Source organism: Trichomycterus rosablanca, chromosome 14, assembly GCF_030014385.1.
Source record: "Trichomycterus rosablanca isolate fTriRos1 chromosome 14, fTriRos1.hap1, whole genome shotgun sequence".
NCBI classification, from domain to species: domain Eukaryota; kingdom Metazoa; phylum Chordata; class Actinopteri; order Siluriformes; family Trichomycteridae; genus Trichomycterus; species Trichomycterus rosablanca.
The window spans coordinates 4,494,732-4,508,145 of NC_086001.1; the positions used below are offsets into that span (position 1 = coordinate 4,494,732).

The following is a 13,414-nucleotide window of genomic DNA, read 5'->3' on the forward strand; positions in this document are numbered from 1 at the left end:
TATATATAATGTATGTGTGTATGTATATACGTGTAAACACACACATTTGTGTGTATGTATGTATGTATATATATATATATATATATATATATATATACTGTATATATATACTGTATATATATACTGTATATATACTGTATATAGCAGGTGGCTGTTGTTGTAACTTCTACATGCAGTAAATGTTGTGGGTTAAAGGAATTTGACGCTGCAGTTGATGTGTCACTGACTAAACTTTTCCAGAAGAACAATAGGAACAAAGCAAACATCAGTCACCTTTACATCAGTTAACAATTATGGCAAAAATAAGTACGCCAACCCACAGGCACCTCAACCTCTCGAGCTGAGCAATTCTCGACATTTCAGACATCTTCCAAAACAGAGGGGTCTGGATGTGTCACTGACTCTTCAATCTGTTTTTCTCATACACAGGGCCGATGGATCAGGGAATCTGCTTTCAGGTGAAACCCCGAAATGATTGTGTTTCTCCCTCCAAGTCTCTGCCTGGGACAAAACCTGTTGGAGGGAAAGATGTACAGGAGGAGCAGGAGATCCAGTACAGGCTAACACTAACGGGGTCATTAGCGGTCCACCCCCAGACCACCATGGCCATGTTGCCGTGGGTGGTGGCTGAGATACGGAGACCTCGATTGAAGGAGCGGAGCTTTAGCACTAGAGCTTTTGGAGCTCGAGCCATGGAGGTGGGTAAGGCAAAAACCAAAGATCTATGGAGCCTGACATGATTGGCTATATATTAGGAAGCGGATAGCTCAAGCTTTGCAATGGATTGGCACCCTATTCAAGGTGTTACAATAAGTTACAATATGGGAAATTGACATGACTAAATTGGGAGGATAATATTGGGGGTCTTATTCTATTAAACATATGTTCCAATCATTCAATCACATAATAAAAACAACATATATCATATATCACAACGTATTGTAAACATTTAACTTGAGGAAATCTAAAAATCTCTCGTAAATCTCTCTCTCTCTGTCTTTTGTAGATAAGGGATTGTCCGGTGGTCCTGCGGATCTCATGCTCCTCGGTGCAGTGTGTGTTGAATGTAACAGGTGCTGGGGACTCGTGGGATCCGCTGCAGCACACCACCTTTTTCCATCAGCGGCCGCACCAGATTACCAAACTCATCTTCAACAGCCATGAACCGAGCTACTTCGGCTGTCTGATTCGAGACGAGAGCAGCGCCACCTGTTACGTGTTCCACTGCCCTGACCAACACAAGGTACACAGTCTCAGAACGCTTAAAACTTAAAATCAGGCAAATCGATCTTAAAAAACAAGAGCTTTGAAATGATCTGAATTGTGTACAAATGAAATGGAATCATGAATCTGGACAATTGTGAGTAACAACAAGGACTGCAGATAAAAATTGCATCTATAACAGACTCCACTTCTCTGGGAGAGCTTTTCATAAAACTTTATAAAGTGTGTCTGTAGACTTTTGTGCCCATTCATTCAAAAGAGCATTTGTGAGATCAGATATTGATGTTGGTTTAGAAGTCCTGGCTTGCAGTCAACAATCCAGTTCATTCCAATGGTGTGGCCAGTTGTAGCCTAGCGGTTAGGGTACTGGAGTAGTAATCAGGAGGTTGCTGGTCCAAGCCCCACCACTGCCAAGGCCCTGAACCCTCAATTGCTCAGATTGTATACTGCCACAGTACAAGTCGCTTTGGATAAAGCCGTCTGCTAAATGCCAAAAATGTAAATGTTCAGTGGGGCCAAGGTCAGGGCCCGATTCAGGCCAGTGAAGTTCTTCCATGCAATTGGAGAAGCTTTATGGAACTTGCTTCGTACACTGGGATACAGTCATGAACAAAAAGAAAAGGAAAGTCTTCCCCAAACTCCCCAAACAAAGCATATCATTTATTCTATATAATTAATTTTATTCACCTGTTATTATATATTCTGACATTCTAGTATATGTATTTTATGAACGCTTCAGCTTTACATCAGGAGGGTCTGCATTCTTTTAGCGTGCATTGTACAGCAGCAGCAAAAATCAAGTGCATTTGAGGCCGAAACTTGCATTGTTGATTTGTTGGTTTTACAGATGTGTCAGATACCAGAATTGGCTTTGATGTTAGTGTGACTTGAACCTGAAAGTGCTTTAATGTTGGGATTAAAGGAGGAGCTCTGATCTAAATGTCAGCTCTGTTTGTGTGTGTGCATGCTGCTGAAACCACAAAACACACACACATACAGTGAAAGTCGAATATTTACATACACTTGTGAGGGACATAACTGCTCTTTTTAATTTATACATACAGCCACTTTGATTATACCTGGCTGTAAAGAAAGTTATTTAATTTCATTTAACATTGTAACACGGCCTCAATTCTTTGTTGGTGATTGTAATTATTTGTTTTGCTTTCGTGCACGCTTGCTTTAAAGCTCATGTTGGTGTAAAGCTTACTTGACTGAAACCCAGAATTACATCTGACCATTAAAACTAATTCCCTCTCAGTATAAGGTGACAGCTTGTGTTTGTTTTTTGACCACTGTAAGTCACCAGCTGCAGTCAATCATAATAACTAACAAGGAATTAAGAGGCCATGTCACAAAGTTAAAAGACATTATAGAACTCGTTTTTCCATTTTTGTCATCAAAGTAATCATTTATAATGCTGTATGTACATTTTTGAGCCAACAGATCCTTTTTGATTAATGAAATGCTTCAATAGTTTATTATTGAAATCTTAAGCTTTTACAGTCAGCATTACAAGTGTACCTAACATACTAATTTTACTACAAACAGTAAAAGAAAGGAAAACCAAAGTAAAGGTCAACCAGGACTGTAGTAGGTGAGAAGGTACAAGTAATAGGAAGAGAAGGAAGCGAGGACACATGTGCAGCCCTCCTCGTCTCTCATGAAAGGTTAGCACATGGTGCTACTCCCCTCCTGTCAGGCTAAAAAAAGGAGTGTGTGCCTGCATGTGTGACCTCCGCAGCATTTGTTTTGAGAGATACCAGGAACTGCAACATGGCCTTTTACCATCTTGAAACAGCACACGTTTCTGTGTACAAAACACACACACACACACACACACACACACACACACACATTATTCTGATTTAAATTACAGCAATGCATGGACACAGCAGGTTGTATAAGCATTGTAAAGCATTATTCTTCTGGTCCCTTTACTGTCACAGGAGTTTGGCTTGTTCTCCCCTCTATGTGTGGGCTTTCTTTAAGTAGTATAGTGTCTTTCAACATCTAGGAGATAAACTGATTGCTCTAAATGCTCTAAAGTCAACAAATAGAGGTGCTCAAGTCAGTTAACTTTTTGACCATTTTGGCTTTGTAAAATCCTGCAATGGATTGGCTGCTTGTCCAGGGTATTCCCGCCGCACCACGTCCAGTGCTGCCAGTTGAACCAGACCCACCGCGACTGGTGTATTGTGCGGACTGTATAGGCAAATGGATGCTTTGTGATGGCTGTGTGACAGTGCAAGGCTGTTGCAAGGACTTTCACTGCATTTCTGACAAAGGAAGTGAAACTGAGTCACTTCCTGTAGCACTCACACTGTGGCTGTAGGTGAAAACAGGTACAGATGAAGCATGTTTGTGTGTGTGTTGTTTTTCATGCAGGACATTTGATTGAAAACACTTAAAGCATTTCCGTCTCTCTCATTTCAGAATAACGGTGTATTTTAAGTCAGATTTGGCTCATTTTAAATGATAATCGCTTCTGATAATCTTGTGTTGTTGGGTCTGTATAGTCATTTTAACACCTCCAGGTTCAGCTTGCTCAGCTTCAATTCAATATATTAAATGTTAAATACGTATGACTTAGCATCCAGCAGTGGGGTGAATGTTTAGGCATTTTCTTTTTGCACACCCCATGTAATTGCTCACAATCGAATCTAATGAGTAATGAGGATTTTTAGCCACTAGGTGGGGCGCTGTGCATTAGTGACTGAGTGAATGGAACACATTCCTCATTGTCCTGAAATCCTTCTACAAGTTTAAGTTTTGTTATACTAAGTTTCTTGGAGTGATGTTCTACACTTTGGTTACATTCATGACAGGACAGGTCCACACTAGAAGAACCCAGACCGGTCGACCTGGGAATCAAACTCATGACCTCCTTGCTGTGAGGCAACGGTGGTACCCACCGAGCCACTGTGCCATCCTTGTTTTATTCAATGGTAGTTCCAAGCTCAGATAAAGATGGTTGCATCGGAAAAAATATTGTAACGTTCTTAAAATCTGAAATATCCATACTTTATTTTCCTTTGGGATCAATAAAGTTTAGCAGATGCTTTCATCCAAAACGACTTGTGACTGTACACAATGCAACAAATTGAGGGTTAATGGCCTTGCTCAGGGGTCCAACAGTGGCAACTTGGTGGTAATAGAAATGAGAATATTTGAGTTATCTTTGTCACATATAAACTGGACAAATGCAACTGCACCCATTGCAAAGTCCATGGGTTTCGTTTATGCGACAAAGATGGCGAATGCTATGGGGAATTGGCTATGTCTTAATTGAGGTACACAAGAGGGTTTTGTTTACAAACTAAATTTATGTTGCAATGAATAAAATGAGCTTAAATGTACTAAGTGTGTTTACATGTTTATTCAGCTTGATGATGGCGGATGATTGATGTGTCAGTCCCTCTTACCTGTCAGTCACCTGCATCTCGTTTCTATTTATCACAGGTTTCCTATCCGAGCTATTTCTCAGAAATTGAGTTGCCAGGCTCTATCCGGTCACGTTTTCTTTTTCGGTGAACTCAACCTGTGTCACAGCAATTTTTTTAGCCATCATAAAGGAACCACCCTTAATGAGTAAACTACCTTAAGGGTGGCGTCACGTCACGCCAGGCTGGGCACGGGCTGTGCCAGTTGGTGGGGTGAGGTGCCACTTGTTTTTTGTCATCCTTGTCTTGTTCTAGGTTTCCTTTTCTTCTTTTTTCTCCGAGTGCCTGAGACAACCAAGTTCTTGGTCGGTTTACTCTCAATTCATGATTTTTAACTTTATTATTTCATGATCATTTTATAACATGCTTTTGCTATGCTAAACACCCCCTCAAAAACATGCCACAACAACAGCTTCTGATCCCACACACTGTAACTAAAGAACACTGTTTGAACAGCAGTCGGTCTAATCCAAAAATATCACAGGCATGTGTTCCGCTGGGGTTCTAGTTAATCCAGGATTCGTCCTAATCAAGACCCGGTCACGAGCCTGGCGTTTTTAGAAAACACTTGAGTATTAGCTTCCAGAAATAATGCTGTACATGTGGTGCTGGAAAGGGTGCATGTTTTTGTCATGTCATTCTTTATAAGGTTAATTACTTGTGCTTCTCAATGTGTGTGTGTGTGTGTGTGTGTTAGAACACAAAGTTTTAATTCTTGCCTTGTTTATAATATAAGGGAAGTGTTTAACAACAGGGGAGGATTTAACACAATTGAGGAACATTTACTTCTGTGTGAATTTAATTAAAGCTCCTGGTGACCTCTCGGGTGGTGCAGCTGTAAAATTCGCTAGCCCATTCCTGCTGGGGTCCAGGGTTCGAATTTTCAGTGGTGCTATTGGCAGGTCAGGCAACATGTACATACAAACATGTTTGGCTATGTCTGAGAGTAGGGGTGGCTGTGGATTAGTGTTATGTCCAGGGTGTGTTACTGCATTGTGCCCAGAGATTCCGATGAAACTGGACCCACCGGACCCACACGCAATCACAAATTTCACCAGAAGTATTTAACCCCCACATACATACTTACATACACACACTCACATACCTGACTGGAAGTATTCAACCCCCACATACATATTTAAATACACACATTCACATACCTCAGCGGTCCCCAACCTTTTTTGCACCATGGACCGATTTCATATAAGATATAATTTCACGGACCGGCAGGGGTGGGGCATTTAAAGTAGATTAACTACAGAATGGAAAATCAGTGTAAATCCTGAGCTTTTTTCGCTGCAACTAGACGCTGCTCCCACCTAGTGGTCATTGAGGACAGTAACACCCGAAGAGTATTGGAAATGTAATTGCTAATGTAGCGATCTCTAATTATTTATTCTTTCAGTGTGGCCCGGTAATAAATGACTCATGGACCTACAGTATATCGGTCTGCGGCCCGGTGGTCGGGGACCACTGACATACCTGACCAAAAGTATTCAGTATTCAGTTGTAGCCTAGTGGTTAAGGTACTGGTCCCGTAATCAGAAGGTTGCCGGTTCAAGCCTCACCACTGCCAGGTTGCCACTGTTGGGCCCTTAAGCAAGGCCCTTAACCCTCAATTGCTTAGATTGTATACTATCACATTTTTTTTGGGTAAAAGCGTCTGCTAAATGCCAAAAATGTAATGTAAATGTAAATATTCAACCCTCCACACACATATTTACATACACACACTCACACACCTGACCAAAAGTATTCAAGCCTTCACATACGTGCTTACACACACACACACACTCACACACACAGACTCGGGCGGCACGGTGGCTAAGTGGGTAGCACTGTCGCCTCACAGCAAGAAGGTCCCGGGTTCGATCCCCAGGTGGGGCGGTCCGGGTCCTTTCTGTGCGGAGTTTGCATGTTCTCCCCGTGTCTGCGTGGGTTTCCTCCGGGTGCTCCGGTTTCCTCCCACAGTCCAAAGACATGCAAGTGAGGTGAATTGGAGATACTAAAGTGTCCAAGACTGTGTTCGATATAAACTTGTGAACTGATGAATCTTGTATAATGAGTAACTACCGTTCCTGTCATGGATGTGGCCAAAGTGTAAAACATGACGTTAAAATCCTAATAAACAAACAAACAAAAAAGCAAGCAGACTCACATTTTCTTTATATGACATGTTTACATTTTTTTAAATGCGCTTTTCTAATTGTGCCTGGACAGTTTGAAAGCACAGCTGAGACTCAAACTCTGCACAGTGATGGGCTTGTATTAAATGCGCCCAAAGTCAGATTTTTAAGTTTAAAGCATATAATTAGTCTAAAAAATCTCTAACAAACTTGACCCAGGTTAGGGCAGTTGTAGCCTAGTGGTTAAGGTACTAAACTAGCAATTGAAAGGTCGCTGGTTCAAGCCCCATCACTGTCAGATTGCCACTGTTGGGCCATTGAGCAAGGCCCTTAACCCTCAATTGCTTAGACAAAATACTGTCACAGTACTGTAACTCGGTTTGGATAAAAGAATCTGCTAAATGCCGAAAATGTAAATGGAAAGCCGACACGAATTGGTATTTACTGTGTTTGCTGAACAGTGCTGAATTCGGAGTGTGTTCCCTACCTAGGGAGCGAGGGGAGTTGATTTGAGACGCACCCTTCTCCTCCTGTAGAATGCCGTTGGAAAGGCGGACTTCTCCAACTTTTATTATTATGATTTTAAGAAGGGAATGGCTGAGGCGATGAAAGCGAGGTTTCAGAACTTGCTCCGGAGGGATGTCAGAACTGAAAGAGCAACAGTGAGTAACATTCGTGCTGTTCGAATTCACAAACTTTTATAAAAACGTGCGTTTTAGGGAAGTTGGCAGAGTTTGGTTGAACTGACAGTGTCAAATTGAACTCACTGCTAACGGCTAACATGCTACACCCGGTCTGTATCACTTTTAAACTCTGTTTTTATATTTGTATAAATTATAACACTTGTTGTGGCCTAGTTATTGTACCATGTAGCTTAACTTAGTATTAATGAACTGTAATAATCTGTAAATCAATGAAATATACACATTCAGCACTGTGAGAGCATAGATGAACTTTGTGGGTATACAGTTACTGACTGTTGCTCTGTACTCTTTGTCACCCCCTGCACCCCATTTCTCAATCATCTGGGACTACCATAGAACCCCCACTGACCAGATGATGTTTGGGTGGTGGAATATTCTCAGCTTTGCAGTGACACCAGTTTGAACTGACATGATAGTTTGTGTTCTGTTATGAGTGTATTAGGTGCAACAGTGTTGTTGGGATGTTTTTATATTTGTATAAGTTGTACCGCTTGTTGTGGCCTTGTTATTGTATCATGTAGCTTAACTTAGTATTAATGAACTGTAATAATCTGTAAATCAATGAAATACACACATTCAGCACTGTGAGAGCATAGATGAACTTTGTGGGTATACAGTTACTGACTGTTGCCTGCCTCTTGCTGTTGCTCTGTGCTCTTTGTCACCCCCTGCACCTCATATCTTAATCATTTGGGGCCCTCATAGAACCCCCACTGACCAGATAATATTTGGGTGGTGGACTATTCTGAGCTGTGCAGTGACACTGAAATGACTGATAGTTTGTGTTCTGTTATGAGTGTATTAGGTGCAGCAGTGTTGTTGGGATGTTTTTATAATTGTATACATTATAACACTTGTTGCAGCCTTGTTATTATATCATGTAGCTTAACTTGGTATTAAATATCTGTAATAATCTCTAAATCAATGAAATACACACATTCAGCTTTGTGTAAGTATAGATGAACTTTGTGGGTATACAGTTACTGACTGTTGCCTGCCTCTTGCTGTTGCTCTGTACTCTTTGTCACAGGTGCAGCAGTGTTGTTGGGTTGTTTTTATATTTGTATAAATTATAACACTTGTTGTGGACTTGTTTTTGTATCGTGTAGCTTAACCGGGTATTAATGAACTGTAATAATCTGTAAATCAATCAATTAGGAAATATGTTTCACCTTCTTCTGTCAAGCATTAGCAATCAAAAGGTTTGGATCGACCCAATTAAAATGCTTAAAATGTGATAATTACATGATAATTTCGGTGAATTCACAGTTGAATGAAAGACGTTTAGCTGTTATCAAGGTGACTGTTGCTAGTTTTAAAGAAACTAAATTATAATGTCATTTTCTGTTGTTCAATTCCTCTAGTACTCTTTGTTTTGATGTCTGTTAATTTCCCTGGCACTTGGGTGGCACATCGGTAAAACACACTAGCCCTCAGCGGTGCTATCTGCCAGTCAGGTGTCTAAACAGGCAGAATTGGTCAGGGGAAATAAAAATAGGTGTTGCGGCAATAAGGGCTTTTGGCATAAAACTGTGCCGAACCAGGTATTCTAACCTGAATGATCTGCTGTGGTGACACCTAAAAATACACAGGAGGAGCTAAAGTGAAAAAAAGTCTATTAATTTTTAAAGGTACAAATGAATAAAAACGGGGTTAAAGGTTTCGACTTGTATTGTACTGTTACTCAATCAAGTCTTTGTCTTTAGGAATTCAGATTGCAGTGTCAGATTTCAGGTTTCAGCTCAGTAGCCTGGTTTACTTTCTCTACCTGTGCTTTTGTTGGATCATTCGGTGTCTGTGTGTGTGTGTGTACATCCTGAATTTTGGTTCTTTATCTTGTTGGTACTGCAGAGTCAGGTACGTTTCCAGTTCTTGTGTAGATAAGGACAGAGAGTGAAACTCAGGGCTGAAAAAACATTTTTTGTTAGTATAAATCATTTATGTAAACCCTGGAAACAGAACATCGCCCCTACCTACAATTCATTTCTGAAAGTTGTGTGGAATTAAATTCTACATTGGGAGTTGTACACTTCTCTCATTAGTGACCCTGACACAGTATCGACCGGAGGTGGTTTGTGCTGCCTGTATGAGTGTATCATGTTGGCACTGCGGTATCAGGTGCAGGAATGTTGCTCAGATGTTTAGAAACACTTCAGCATTACTGCTGGATTGGACCAAACTAGGTCTGCAACTATCGATTCATTTTGTAATCGAGTATTCTATCGATTAATCGAGTAATCGGATAAGAAATACTTTTGCTTTAATAAAGATATGTCTCTCAAAACAAACTGTACATTTTTATTCCTTGTGTACAGGACAGTTTAAAGAGAACATTTTGATGTGCAAAAACAAATACATCAAAAATAAATCAAATACTTTTAAAATTTATACAGGCAACCTAAAACTGCTAAGGCATAAATAATAATAAACAATAATACATAAACATCGCCTCTAATTTGTTCAACTTTTAGAACTAAAGGTTTCAGCTACAGCTCACGCAGAATATAAAGCTTTAATATATTTTAATGAATTTCTTCCAGCTTAAAATGATCTCAAACTTTCTGTGGTTTTCTCTGTCCAGTCTCGTCTGTTCACCCCTCACTATTTTCTCTCTCCATTCTGCAGTCCGCGCTATCAGATCTCGGCTGCGTCCTAAATCGCACTTTCATACTGAACGGCGAGCATGTCCACTACGTATTCATTGAACTGTACGTGAAAAGTACCCGGATGAAGTTCTGATAAGTTCTGTTCAAGTATGAGATTTCGGATGCGGCCCTCGGCTTCTTCGCGTCACCTGACCACAGCGTGAATGCGTTGTGCAAAAGTGTGAAACACGGTGAGCTGTGTATAAATGTATGGATGAAACGATGCCTCGATGCGAAAAGTTTCGAGTTTCTCGAGGAATCGTTTCAGCCCTAGACCAAACCCACACTGATAAAGAGCTTGAAGATGACTTACAATGTGCATGGGAGAAGAGGAGATCTGTACTCTTTAAATATAAAAAGTAAAAACACGGTGTTTCTCGTTCTTCTGTCTGTTCATGGTAGTTCTTATTGCAAGATTGATGTTTGGTACTTTGCAGGCTCATAGACGTTGTACAGTGTTCCTGTTATTGTTGGATGTAAGCAGAACGGCTTTACTTCCCTGTAGTACAGTGTTGCACTAGTTACTTATTACAAGGCTTTTTTCGGGTTCGAATCTCAGCCCTGCCATCAGCTGACCAGGCACCTGCACAGACATGATCGGCTGTGTCTAAGGGTGGGAGGGCTGAAGGGATTTCTTATTACTACAGTAACTGCGGACTCTGCCGGCTGGTCAGTGGCGCTTGCATTAAGATAGTGAATAATAAAGATCAGTTGGTGACTCTGCACGTGTGAACCCACCTCATGCAGGTTGTGTTGGAGGGGACGTGTGTTTGATACGTCGCTCTGGGAGGAGGGTTTATCAAATAAATAAGACTTTTTCATCTGAAGGCTGTTTCTTTATGACGCTCTTGTTTATGCTGGTTCTGAGTTCTGGTTTGCTCTAATTGTTGACCATAGTAGAGAAGTTTTTTCTGTGTCGACTAGGGATGTAACGATACACTCTACCCATGATGCGATGCGATTCACGATATTGGGTTCACGATACGTTTTTTTTCCCCACAAAGGTTTTATTATTTCTCCTAAAAAAAGAAAATAATCTTTTATTTATTCATTCATAATCATTAAAAATAATCATTTTATTTCTGAGGTAGGTACAAACTATGCAAAACAATTTTGAATTAAGCCTAATTAGGCTGAAAAGGCGTATAGCGCCAGTGACGTCAACCAGGCGAGGTGAATAGCGCCAGCGCCCTCTGCTGTTTAAAGTGAATATTGATTCATTATACATGTCAAATCGATTTGAATCGTGGAAGTTTTGAGTCGGTTATTAACTGTCTTGTGGTGCATCGTTACATCCCTAGTGCTGACCCTTTTGATTGGTGGTGATTTACTGTTCAATACAGTAAATTCCCAATGGCTTAAACACAAGCTAGAGCGGTTCAAACCTTAGCTGTGCTATTAACCGCCTGGGCGCCCAAACAGGCACCTTTTCCTACCAAGAAGAGAAACAGGTTTCTTGTTGGTGCTGCACTTGTAGCCTTTGCTGGCTGGTTGAGGCGCCTGCATGAGAGATGATGGTTGATTCACAGATAGCAGTGTCTCAGTCTGATCGATAGCACTACATGATACTGTTCCCAGTAAGACCAGTTGGTAAAGATGAATAAAGGAATGAATTTATCTTATTGGGATTTTGCACACTGGTTCATCCTGATCAGGATTGCCTTGGGTCTGCTACCATCTAGGCAATATAAATCAGCTAATCATTCCTCTGTACGATTTTGAGGTGGGTGCAAACCAGAATACAGACACAGGTGTGTGTGTGTGTGTGTGTGTGTGTGTGTGTGTGTGTGTGTGTGTGTGTGTGTGTGTGTGTGTCACATGACATATCTGTGCCAACTCATGTGACTGGTGCTCTATGTTCTTTCTCTCTGGCAAAAACAACACTGTACATTTGCACTCACTACCCGTGTGTGTGTGTGTGTGTGTGTGTGTGTGTGTGTGTGTGTGTGTGTACGCTTTCACAAATCGTAACATTTTAGGGCTTTTCCTTTACTGATTTTCCCCTCTATGACATCAACAATGACCTCTGACCCTTGAACTTGATGTCTTTTAACTCTGCTGTTAGAATGACCATGGGAAACTGGAGTGGAATTTCCCATAATCACCACCACACTTAATCTCACTCACTCGGCTGTGGTGTTTTATCACTGTTAGAGATACTTTCTGCCTCATGATGACCAAATGATTGGTCACTAGTGCATGACTAACGTTTATTGCTGGTCTTTGTGGATAGGGTTGCCAGATTCTAGCTGGGGAAAACCAGCCAGGACAGAAAGCTTTGTTTTATTCATTGTAACAAATTTTAACTTCTTGGCAGAATTGGGAGAAGGCATTTCAGTGGTTGCTCTACCCTTGACAGGGTTGATGTAGCGATACATTAAAATTAGGGATGTAATGATGCACCACAAGACAGTTAATATCCGATTAAAAAATTGGCCCACTCACCTGCAGTATGAGTGTTTTTCTTTCTCTCACACAGACCAGACTGTGTTAGCAGGTTAGATGAGTTGTTTTGTGGGTGTGTAGTTAGTTTAGCTGGGATTTCCCACCTCAACCACAGCCAAACCCACACAGCAAACATCAGAAGCATATTACCAATAAAAAGTGCTCTTATGCTGCGTGGGACGTTACAAACCCCGTCACTGTGCTTGATCTTATTCATCGTATTCATTTTATTTTCATGTTTTACTACTGCTTTATCCTGGTGACAACGCCAACCCATCGTGGGGTCTCGGCCATGTCCCTCGTCCTCAAACACAGCCAATCATGTCTGCATGTAGATGCCCGACTGGCTGATAGCGGTGCTGGGGATTCGAACCCTGGATCCTAGCGATTTTAGGCTAGCAGATTTGGATTGTATGCTCCTTACACCGACCTGTTCGTGTTTCAGTCTTAAAAGCTGCCATGGGCCGCTCAGGTGGCGCAGCGGTAAAAGACACGCGCTGGAATCAGAGCTGGGATCTCGAATACATCGTATCGAATCTCAGCTCTGCCTGCCGGCTAAGGCTGAGCGGCCACATGAACAACGATTGGCCTGTTGTTCAGATATGGGCGCGACTAAGCCGGATGGGGTCTCTCTCCCATGACTGGTGCAATTATGACCTCTGCTGACTGATTGATGGCGCCTGCACAGAGATGAGAAGAGAGTAGAAAAGTGTAGGTGATAAGATGCATACGGCTGCTCCCCACGTGTCGGAGGGGGCGTGGGTTAGCTTCGTTCTCCTCGATCAGAGCAGGGATCGGCATTGGTGGAGGGGAAGCATGACACAATC

The 13,414-nt window shown here is 41.5% G+C and overlaps 1 protein-coding gene across 1 annotated transcript in view; it reads left to right on the forward strand.

The window, feature by feature from the left end:
- The first annotated feature begins 434 nt into the window (after positions 1-434).
- Positions 435-13,414, forward strand: part of tbc1d1 (TBC1 (tre-2/USP6, BUB2, cdc16) domain family, member 1) — a 62,584-nt gene continuing 49,604 nt past the window's right edge. Inside the window, exons 1-2 of the mRNA XM_063009178.1 lie at positions 435-698; positions 1,007-1,243. Coding sequence (XP_062865248.1) covers positions 435-698; positions 1,007-1,243 — 501 coding nt within the window. The remainder of the gene's footprint in view (positions 699-1,006; positions 1,244-13,414) is intronic.